This window comes from Nerophis lumbriciformis, linkage group LG18, assembly GCF_033978685.3.
Source record: "Nerophis lumbriciformis linkage group LG18, RoL_Nlum_v2.1, whole genome shotgun sequence".
Classification (NCBI taxonomy): Eukaryota; Metazoa; Chordata; class Actinopteri; order Syngnathiformes; family Syngnathidae; genus Nerophis; species Nerophis lumbriciformis.
In genome coordinates, this window is record NC_084565.2 from 33627522 (window position 1) to 33640038 (window position 12517).

General features: G+C 35.9%; 1 protein-coding gene across 1 annotated transcript in view; it reads right to left on the reverse strand.

Moving 5' to 3' along the window:
* Positions 1–1840: 1840 nt before the first annotated feature.
* LOC133617857 (histamine H3 receptor) overlaps positions 1841–12517 on the reverse strand; it is a 37758-nt gene continuing 27081 nt past the window's right edge. Inside the window, exon 3 of the mRNA XM_061978173.2 lies at positions 1841–3123. Coding sequence (XP_061834157.1) covers positions 2263–3123 — 861 coding nt within the window. The 3' untranslated portion in view covers positions 1841–2262. The remainder of the gene's footprint in view (positions 3124–12517) is intronic.

A 12517-nucleotide genomic window follows, 5' to 3' on the forward strand; every position in this document is an offset into this window, starting at 1 on the left:
AAATCAAACTTGACTTTGATCTGAAGCATGTTTTGTGCTAAAATTAATTCATTGGGGGGAAAAAATGCAGAGCAAAATTACAAATTTAACCTCATTAAAAAAAAAATTTATAAATCCTGCCGGGATTTGACTCTACGAGAGCCGCTAAGACAAAGAGGGGAACTCTGCCATTATATTATTATCAGTTACAGAGCAGGAAGGGGCTAGGAAGACATTTGTGGTAAAATTTCATACATTGACATTTTACTGATGGTGTGGCCCTACACACAGCGTGTGTTCTGCGTTTAGAATGTTGAATTTTAATTCCAAGGAACGGAATTCAGTTCTTTGCACTTTAAATAAATTCCTTAGAGCCAAATATCAGGAAGAAGTTGCTACATTTTGTTTGAAAACACACATTCCTAGCATTTCAAGTTCTCTGAGAAAATAAAGCATTTTCCCCCCGTTTTAGGCATTTTACATCACTAGCAATGGCATCTTTGTTTCCTCTTCTAAAATATTCATCGATTCAAATTTCTAAAATCCTACTTTAATTCAAATTTGAATTGCAGTTTGACGTCAACTTAAATTGATGGGATTTAAGTTGAAATTTTGCACACGCCTGCTGTACAGTCAGAAACGGGACAGTTAAAGTTAAAGTACCACTGATAGTCACACATACACACACTAGGTGTGGTGAAATTACCCTCCGCATTTGACCCATCCCCTTGTTCCACCCCCTGGGAGGTGAGGAGAGCAGTGAGCAGCCCCGGTGGCCACGCTCGGGAATAATTTTTTGGTGTTTTAACCCCCAATTCCAACCCTTGATGCTGAGTACCAAGCAGGGACTGCAAAAAGTAGCTAAAAAGGTTAGCATGCTAACAGCTAACAGCATGTATCGAGCACCGAGTTGAAAATGAGCACACCGAAAAAAGTTAGCATGCTAACAGTTAGCATGTATCCAGTACCAATACTGCCTTCCATTTGTACTGTAGTTGAAATATTTATTTTCCCTGTTTTACGCATTTTACATCACTAGCAATGGCATCTTTGTTTCCTCTTCTAAAATATTTATCCATTCAAATTTCTAAAATCCTACTTACTTTAATTCAAATTTGAATTGCAGTTTGACGTCAACTTAAATTGGTGGAATTTAAGTTGAAATTTTGCACACGCCTGCTGTACAGTCAGAAACGGGACAGTTAAAGTTAAAGTACCACTGATAGTCACACACACACACTAGGTGTGGTGAAATTACCCTCTGCATTTGACCCATCCCCTTGTTCCACCCCCTGGGAGGAGAGGAGAGCAGTGAGCAGCAGCGGTGGCCATGCTCGGGAATCATTTTTTGGTGATTTAACCCCAAATTCCAACCCTTGATGCAGAGTACCAAGCAGGGACTGCAAAAATTAGCTAAAAAGGTTAGCATGCTAACAGCTAACAGCATGTATCGAGCACTAACAGTTAGCATGTATCCAGTACCAATACTGTCTTCCATTTGTACTGTAGTTGAAATATTTATTTTCCCTGTTTTACGCATTTTACATCACTAGCAATGGCATCTTTGTTTCCTCTTCTAAAATATTCATCGATTCAAATTTCTAAAATCCTACTTTAATTCAAATTTTTAATTGCAGTTTGACGTCAACTTAAATTGATGGGATTTAAGTTGAAATTTTGCACACGCCTGCTGTACAGTCAGAAACTGGACAGTTAAAGTTAAAGTACCACTGATAGTCTCACACACACTCTAGGTGTGGTGAAATTACCCTTTGCATTTGACCCATCCCCTTGTTCCACCCCCTGGGAGGTGAGGGGAGCAGTGAGCAACACCGGTGGCCGCGCTCGGGAATAATTTTTGGTGATTTAACCCCCAATTCCGAGCCTTGATGCTGAGTGCCAAGCAGGGAGGCAATGGCTCCCGTTTTTACAGTCTTTGGTTTGAACTCACGACCTACCGATCTCAGGGCGGACACTGTATCAACAACACCCGGAGCGGATTAATGAGATATTGAAAGAACCTTTTTTTTGTCTTTCTTTCCGCGCAAATCCGAGTGAGTTGGGGTTCCACTGTAAAAATTGAAGTAGTGCAAAGACGTGATTGTTTTGTGTCGCTGAGCCTTGGCGGAGGTATGCACTCGTTCTCCTTACTTTGTCGGATGACATGATATTGCCACGTGTGCTTTTCGAGCGACCTCACAGACTCACTTTTCCTATTTTCGCCATGGAAGAACGAGAAGTTTTTTTTTTAACACAGTTTTTGCATGGGTTCGCAGTTTGTTCCTAGCAAGACTGCGCCTCCATCTGAGGCTGGATGGACGGTCTCTTGGGACACAGGATCTTGGAGAAAGCCCTTCGGAAGCTGCTGTGGCACAGCGGGTACAAGAACGGGTTGATGGCCGAGTTGAGCCAGAGCAGCCAGAACGTGATGTCGTACCAGTAGTCGGCCACGCAGGTGCCGCTGCAGGCGGCGCGGATGATCATCAGGAGGGTGTAAGGCGCCCAGCAAATCCCAAAAGTGCACACGATGACGGCTAAGGACTTGGCGATCTTGATGTCGCGGGAGAGGCGGGTTCCCTGCGCCCGGCGCCCGGGCGCCCCCATGGACGGCGACGGCTGGAAGAGCTCGGAGTTCCTTCTCCCCGGGGAGAGCTTCTCCCGCTGAGCCAGGACCTGGCTGGCGGCGGGGTTGTTCACGCCGGAGGACGGCGAGAGCACGTCGTCGTCCTCGATGACGGCGGAGATGGCGGTGGGCTCGCTGCACGACACCTTCCGCGTCTTGACGAAGAACACCGACCAGGCCACGCCGTCCCGCTGCCTCTTGCGGCTCTTCGGCGGGGGCGGGGCCACCTCGGCGCACGCCGCCAGGCTCTTGTTGCGCCGGTGGATGCTCAGGTAGATGCTCAGGTTGAAGAAGGCCACCGACACGAAGGGGGTGAAGAACTCGAAGGTGGAGGCGCAGAGGAGGAAGTACCAGGTGAAGTAGAACTCGGCGTAGCACTCGTGCGCCGGCACCACGCTCCGGCCCACCAGCGACTCCCAGAAGATGATGGCGGGGCCGTAGAGGAGGAAGGCCAGCGCCCACACGGCCACCATCTTCAACACGGCTTGACGGGTCATGTTGCGCTGGGCTCTGTACTTCACCTGAGTCACAACAGAGGCACAGAGGTGACTTACACACTAACACACTTAAACACACACACACACACGTACACACATTCTTGTACGTGTTACCTACATGAGACCGCCGAAAAATGCCTACCTCTTTAGGACCACACTTTCTAGATATATAAAGATTTGTATTTACAACATTAATAATATATTTTATACACCTGTGGCCGGGCCAAGTGATTAGGACACCTGATTCTCATCATTTGGATGGGTGGCCAAATACTTTTGACAATATAGTGTATATACATATATACACACACATATACATATATACACATATATGTATGTATATATACACATTATATATATATATATATATATATATATATATATATATATATATATAATGTGTATATATATGTATATATATATATATATATATGAATGTATGTATATATATATATATATATATATATATATATACATACATACACTTATATATATGCATACACACACACACACACACATACATATTTATTCATTTATTTTTTATCAATTTTGTCCAAAGAGGGCGCATTTCAATTTCTTACACACACATGTTATTTCATATGTTGACCAGAGGGGGAGCACTTTTAAAACCGACACACAGTCCATTTGAAAAATCCCTCCTTTTTGGGACACCCTCATTTTGATAGATTTCACCACCAGGGGTGCAAATGAGACATTCTCTATTAGATGCGATGGTTTTTCTTGTATGTGTTACCTTCTTAAGACCTCCGAAAAATGGATACTTCTTTAGGACCACCCTTTCTAGATATATAAGGATTTGTATTTACAACATTAATAATATATACATACTGTGCATATATAAAAAAGCTTGTTGTGAAAAATGAGTTGGAATTTCACTAGAAAAAGTTCACAATTTCACAAGAAAAACTTGGGCAGTATTATAATAAAAGTCAGAATTTTACTCAACGCAAGTCAAAAGTTTACATGAAAAACTGAGCATTTGTGAAAAAAACAGAAAATTTGGAATTTTGCTCAATAACAGTCAGAATTTTACAAGAAAAGCTTAAAATGTTGGCAATTTTATGAAAAGAGTCGTAATTTTACTCGACAAAAGTCACAATTTTATAAGAAAACTTTAAAATGTTCGCAACATTATAATAATAATTGGAATTTTACTTGGCAAAATGATGACAAAAGTCATAATTTTACTCAAAATATGCCACTCTTTTGAAAGAACAACCAAAAAATTGGCAATATTGTGATAAAAGTCAGTATTTTACATGACAAATGTCACCATTTTGCATTAAAAAGTCATAATTTTACATAGAAAATTAATAATTTTACAAGAAAACATTACAATATTCCAGAAACAGAAAGCATATGATATATATATATATATATATATATATATATATATATATATATATATATATATATATATATATATATATATATATATATATATATTCCAATTTTATAAGAAAAAAGTCGACACATTGTGATAAAAGACTGCTTTTTGGGGGGAGGGGGGGGGGGGGGGGGGTTTGCAATTGGTTTTTAAATTTCATTATTTACTTCGTTATTACAGTATGTCTCTATATACATATTTATTTATTTATTTTTTATAAATTTTGTCCAAAGAGGGCGCATTTCAATTTCTTACACACACATGTTATTTCATATGTTGACCAGAGGGGGAGCACTTTTAAAACCGACACACAGTCCATTTGAAAAATCCCTCCTTTTTGGGACCACTCTCATTTTGATAGATTTCACCACCAGGGGTGCAAATGAGACATTCTCTATTAGATGCAATGGTTTTTCTTGTATTTGTCACCTTCTTGAGACCTCCAAAAAATGCCTACCTCTGTAGGACCACCCTTTCTAGATATATAAAGATTTGTATTTACAACATTAATAATATATACATACTATGCAAATATAAAAAAGCTTGTTGGGAAAAGCAAGTTGGAATTTCACGAGAAAAAGGACACAATTTCACAAGAAAAACTTGGGTAGTATTATGATAAAACTCTGAATTTTACTCCCAACGCAAGTCAAAAGTTTACAAGAAAAACTGAACATTTGTGAAAAAAACTGACAATTTTGAATTTTGCTCAATAACAGTCACAATTTTGTAAGAAAACTTTAAAATGTTGGCAGTATTGTAATAATAATTGGAATTTTACTTGGCAAAATGATGACAAAAGTCATAATTTTACTCAAAATGTGTCACTATTTTACAAGACCAACCAAAAAATGGCAATGTTGTGATAAATCTCAGCATTTTCATGACAAATGTCACTATTTTGCATTAAAAAGTAATAATTTTACGAGAAAATATTGCAATATTAAAGAAAGAATATGAGAAATTGTTCCCAATTTTATAAGAAAAAAGTCGACACATTGTCAGAAAAGACTGCTTTTAGTTATTTTTTGGGGGGGGGGGATTTTTTGTTTGCAATTGGTTTTTAAATTTCATTATTTACTTCAAGTTATTACAGTATGTCGCTATATACATATTTATTTATTTATTTTTTATCAATTTTGTCCAAAGAGGGCGCATTTCAATTTCTTACACACACATGTTATTTCATATGTTGACCAGAGGGGGAGCACTTTTAAAACCGACACACAGTCAATTTTTAAAAAATCCCTCCTTTTTGGGACCACCCTCATTTTGATAGATTTCACCACCAGGGGTGCAAATGAGACATTCTCTATTAGATGCAATGGTTTTTCTTGTATGTGTTACCTTCTTAAGACCTCCGAAAAATGGCTACTTCTTTAGGACCACCCTTTCTAGATATATAAGGATTTGTATTTACAACATTAATAATATATACATACTATGCATATATAAAAAAGCTTGTTGTGAAAAATGAGTTGGAATTTCACTAGAAAAAGTTCACAATTTCACAAGAAAAACTTGGGCAGTATTATAATAAAAGTCAGAATTTTACTCAACGCAAGTCAAAAGTTTACAAGAAAAACTGAACATTTGTGAAAAAAACTGAAAATTTGGAATTTTGCTCAATGACAGTCAGAATTCTACAAGAAAAGCTTAAAATGTTGGCAATTTTATGAAAAGAGTCGTAATTTTACTCGACAAAAGTCACAATTTTATAAGAAAACTTTAAAATGTTCGCAACATTATAATAATAATAATTGGAATTTTACTTGGCAAAATGATGACAAAAGTCATAATTTTACTCAAAATATGCCACTCTTTTGAAAGAACAACCAAAAATTGGCAATATTGTGATAAAAGTCAGCATTTTACATGACAAATGTCACCATTTTGCATTAAAAAGTAATAATTTTACATAAAAAAGTAATAATTTTACGAGAAAACATTGCAATATTCCAGAAACAGAAAGAATATGATATATATATATATATATATATATATATATATATATATATATATATATATATATATATATATATATATATATTCCAATTTTATAAGAAAAAAGTCAACACATTGTGAGAAAAAACTGCTTTTAGTTATTTTTTGGGGAGGGGGGGGATTTTTTGTTTGTAATTGGTTTTTAAATTTCATTATTTACTTCGTTATTACAGTATGTCTCTATATACATATTTATTTATTTATTTTTTATAAATTTTGTCCAAAATGGGCGCATTTCAATTTCTTACACACACTTGTTATTCATATGTTGGCCAGAGGGGGAGCACTTTTAAATCCGACACACAGCCAATTTGAAAAATCCCTCCTTTTTGGGACCACCCTCATTTCTATAGATTTCACCACCAGGGGTGCAAATGAGACATTCTCTATTAGATGCAATGGTTTTTCTTGTATTTGTCACCTTCTTGAGACCTCCAAAAAATGCCTACCTCTGTAGGACCACCCTTTCTAGATATATAAAGATTTGTATTTACAACATTAATAATATATACATACTATGCAAATATAAAAAAGCTTGTTGGGAAAAACAAGTTGGAATTTCACGAGAAAAAGGTCACAATTTCACAAGAAAAACTTGGGCAGTATTATGATAAAACTCTGAATTTTACTCCCAACGCAAGTCAAAAGTTTACAGGAAAAACTGAACATTTGTGAAAAAAACAAACAATTTTGAATTTTGCTCAATAACAGTCACAATCTCGTAAGAAAACTTTTAAATGTTGGCAGTATTATAATAATAATTGGAATTTTACTTGGCAAAATGATGACAAAAGTCATAATTTTACTCAAAATGTGTCACTATTTTACAAGACCAACCAAAAAAATGGCAATGTTGTGATAAATGTCAGCATTTTTTTGACAAATGTCACTATTTTGCATTAAAAAGTAATAATTTTACGAGAAAATATTGCAATATTAAAGAAAGAATACGAGAAATTGTTCCCAATTTTATAAGAAAAAAGTCGACACATTGTGAGAAAAGACTGCTTTTAGTAATTTTTTTTTTGGGGGGGGGGGGTTGTTTGCAATTGGTTTTTAAATTTCATTATTTACTTTATTACAGTATGTCTCTATATACATATTTATTTATTTATTTTTTATATATTTTGTCCAAAGAGGGCGCATTTCAATTTCTTACACACACATGTTATTTCATATGTTGACCAGAGGGGGAGCACTTTTAAAACCGACACACAGTCCATTTGAAAAATCCCTCCTTTTTGGGACCACTCTCATTTTGATAGATTTCACCACCAGGGGTGCAAATGAGACATTCTCTATTAGATGCAATGGTTTCTCTTGTATGTGTTACCTTCTTAAGACCTCCGAAAAATGGCTACTTCTTTAGGACCACCCTTTCTAGATATATAAGGATTTGTATTTACAACATTAATAATATATACATACTATGCAAATATAAAAAAGCTTGTTGGGAAAAACAAGTTGGAATTTCACGAGAAAAAGGTCACAATTTCACAGGATAAACTTGGGCAGTATTACGATATAACTCTGAATTTTACTCCCAACCAGTGTTGGGTTAGTTACTGAAAAACAGTAACTAGTTACAGTTACTAGTTACTTTATTTCAAAAGTAACTCAGTTACTAACTCAGTTACTTACACCAAAAAGTAATGCGTTACTGTGAAAAGTAACTATTTAGTTACTTCTTCTACTTTTTTTTTTTTAAAGCTCCCATTAATGCCCTTTTAGCCTTCATTTCAGTACTGTTATTGCACTGGAGAATAATACAATCTGTTGATCAACTTGACATACATTTGCATCACTGAACTCTGCTAAGCAATGTGCTCTACATACAACACACAAAGACAAAGATATGTTTCAAAGGGCCAATTTATTTCAGGCCAGAACAAATTGACAAAACTATTTTAAATAGCTGCAACATAACATACATAAGTAACAAACAGCATAATAACACTAACACTAACACTAACACTAACCACGTTAAACCCAGATTCCGAACTAATAAAGGTCTTAACTCATTCTCTTTCTATGCCACTTCAATATGGAATGCACTCCCAACAGGTGTAAAAGAAAGGGCATCTCTATCCTCCTTCAAAACCGCACTAAAAGAACACCTCCAGGCAACTACAACCCTAAACTAACACCCTACCTTCCACATAATACCTCTTCGGATTGTAAATAATCAAATGTAGACACTTTTTCTTATACTTTCTGATCTCTCTCTCTCTGTGTCCACTACTTGCTGTACATATCCTACCAAGTCAGTCCTACACTGTTTCAATGTTCATTTCTCTGATGATGCAATTGTTGATGACTGAAGTGTTGATACCAACCAAACCTAACCCCCCCCCCCCCCCCCCCCCCCCATATCCCACACCCCGGATTGTAAATAATGTAAATAATTCAATGTATATACCCTGATGATTATCTTGTGTGATGACTGTATTATGATGATAGTATATATTTGATAGTATATATCTGTATCTGGACCCCGACTTAAACAAGTTAAAAAATTTATTTGGGTGTTACCATTTAGTGGTCAATTGTACGGAATATGTACTGTACTGTGCAATCTACTAATAAAAGTTTCAATCAATCAATCAATCAATCAATCAACAACATAGCTGTAAAGCTGGCTTCACCTAAGGAAGGCACACGTGACATACACAGAGCCTAACCAGGCAGATTTGAATTGTTGTTTTGGGCAGTAGACGGGATCTTTGATCCAAGACACAACTTACATTTAACTAAAATGTTCTTTTCTTTGTGCTCGACAAAAGAAAAGAAGTGAGAATATCTCATACTTGCCAACCCTCCCGAATTTCACTGCCTCTCCCTGGGACAACCATTCTCCAAATTTCTGCCGATTTCCAGCCGGACTTAAGGCACGCCCCCTCCTGGTCTGTGCGGATCTGAGTGGGGACAGCCTGTCGTCACGTCCGCTTGGCCAACCAAAAAGTAACCACAGAACACTATACCGTATAGGCGTATAGTGTTCTGTGGTTACTTTTTTGTTGGCCAACGGTTGTATTGCGCACCCCCCCCTCCCCTCCCCTCCCCTCCCCTCCCCTCCCCTCCCCTCCCCTTCCCACACTCAGACACACAGTCACACACACACACACAGAGAGCGCAGAGGAAGAATCAGAAGCACGTCTCTGCTTCGCTGGAATAAAACACACTCAGATCCTCAGTTTCTAGCCGATACTACATAAAAAGTAACGTAAAATAACGCAGTAACGCATCATGTAGTAACGGTAACTGAGTTATTGAATATAAAAAAATAACGCGTTAGATTACTAGTTACCGCCGAAACTAACGGCGTTACAGTAACGCGTTACTTTGTAACGCGTTAGTCCCAACACAAGTCAAAAGTTTACAAGAAAAACTGAACATTTGTGAAAAAAACTGAACATTTTGAATTTTGCTCAATAACAGTCACAATTTTGTAAGAAAACTTTTAAATGTTGGCAGTATTATAATAATAATTGGGATTTTACTTGGCAAAATGATGACAAAAGTCATAATTTTACTCAAAATGTGTCACTATTTTACAAGACCAACCAAAAAAAATGGCAATGTTGTGATAAATGTCAGCATTTTTATGACAAATGTCACTATTTTGCATTAAAAAGTAATCATTTTACGAGAAAATATTGCAATTTAAAAGAAAGAATATGAGAAATTGTTCCCAATTTTATAAGAAAAAAGTCGACACATTGGGAGAAAAGACTGCTTTTAGTTATTTTGGGGGGGGGGGTTTGTTTGTAATTGGTTTTTAAATTTCATTATTTACTTCAAGTTATTACAGTATGTCTCTATATACATATTTATTTATTTATTTTTTATAAATTTTGTCCAAAGAGAGCGCATTTCAATTTCTTACACACACGTTATTTCATATGTTGGCCAGAGGGAGAGCACTTTTAAAACCGACACACAGCCAATTTGAAAAATCCCTCCTTTTTGGGACCACCTTCATTTTTATAGATTTCACCACCAGGGGTGCAAATGAGACATTCTCTATTAGATGCAATGGTTTTTCCTTGTATGTGTTACCTTCTTGAGATTTCCAAAAAATGCCTACCTCTGTAGGACCACCCTTTCTAGATATATAAAGATTTGTATTTACAACATTAATAATATGTCAAAACTATGCAAAAATAAAAAAGCTTGTTGTGAAAAATTTGTTGGAATTTCACAAGAAAAAGGTTACAATTTCACAAGAAAAACTTAGAATTTGGGCAGTGTTATAATAAAAATCGTCATTTTACTCAACGCAAATCAAAAGTTTACAAGAAAAACTGAACATTTGTGAAAAGTTGGAATTTTACTCAATAACAGTCGCAATTTTACAAGAAAAGCTTAAAATGTTGGCAATTTTATGAAAAGAGTCGTAATTTTACTTGACAAAAGTCACAATTTTAGAAGAAAACTTTAAAATGTTGGCAATATTATAATAATCAGAATTTTACTTGGCAAAATGATGACAAAAGTCATAATTTTACTCAAAATATGTCACTCTTTTGAAAGAACAACCAAAAAATTGGCAATATTGTGATAAAAGTCAGCATTTTACATGACAAATGTCACCATTTTGCATTAAAAAGTCATAAATTTACGAGAAAATATTGCAATATTACAGAAAGAATATGAGAAATTGTTCCCAATTTTATAAGAAAAAAGTCGACACATTGTCAGAAAAGACTGCTTTTAGTTATTTTTTTTTGGGGGGGGGGGTTGTTTGCAATTGGTTTTTAAATTTCATTATTTACTTCAAGTTATTACAGTATGTCTCTATATACATATTTCTTTTATTTTATTTTTTTTATAAATTTTGTCCAAAGAGGGCGCATTTCAATTTCTTACACACACTTATTTCAAGAAAAGCTTAAAATGTTGGCAATTTTATGAAAAGAGTCGTAATTTTACTTGACAAAAGTCACAATTTTATAAGAAAACTTTAAAATGTTCGCAATATTATAATAATTATCGGAATTCTACCAGGCAAAATGATGACAAAAGTCATAATTTTGTCACTATTTTACGAGAACAACAACAAAATTGGCAATATTGTGATAAAAGTCAGCATTTTTATGACAAATGTCACCATTTTGCATTAAAAAGTAATAATTTTACATAAAAAAGTAACAATTTTACGAAAAAATATTGCAATATTACAGAAACGGGAAGAACATGGGAAACTGTTCCCAATTTTATAAGAAAAAAGTCGACACATTGTGAGAAAAAGACTGCTTTTAGTTAATTTATTTTTTAAATGTTTTGTTTGTAGTTAGTTTTTAATCTTCATTATTTACTTTAAGTTATTACAGTATGTCTCTATATACATACTTATTTATTTTTTTTACATTAATTTTGGCCAAAGGGGGCGCATTTCAATTTCTTACACACACTCGGTGGCCTAGTGGTTAGAGTGTACCCTCTGAGATCGGTAGGTTGTGAGTTCAAACCCTGGCCGGGTCATACCAAAGACTATAAAAATTGGACCCATTGCCTCCCTGCTTGGCACTCAGCATAAAGGGTTGGAATTGGGGGTTAAATCACCAAAATGATTCCCGGGCGCGGCCGCCGCTGCTGCTCACTTGTTCACCTCCCAGGGGGTGAACAAGGGGATGGGTCAAATGCAGAGGACAAATTTCACCACACCTAGTGTGTGTGTGACAATTATTGGTACTTTAACTTTAACACTTGTTATTTCATATGTTGACCAGAGGGGGAGCACTTTTAAAAGCGACACACAGTCAATTTGAAAAACCTCTCCTTTTTGGGACCAAATAATTTAGATAGATTTCACCACCAGGGGTGCAAATGAGACATTCTCTATTAGATGCAATGGTTTTCCATATTGGCACCATGATTTATGTCCTAACTTGTTCACACCTCCTCATATGGAAGCGACTTTCCCTTGTTGATGTCTCAAGAAGGGGAGAAATACAAGAACACGGCGAGTAAATTACATTCTCGCAGCTGGCGTCCTCACGAGCT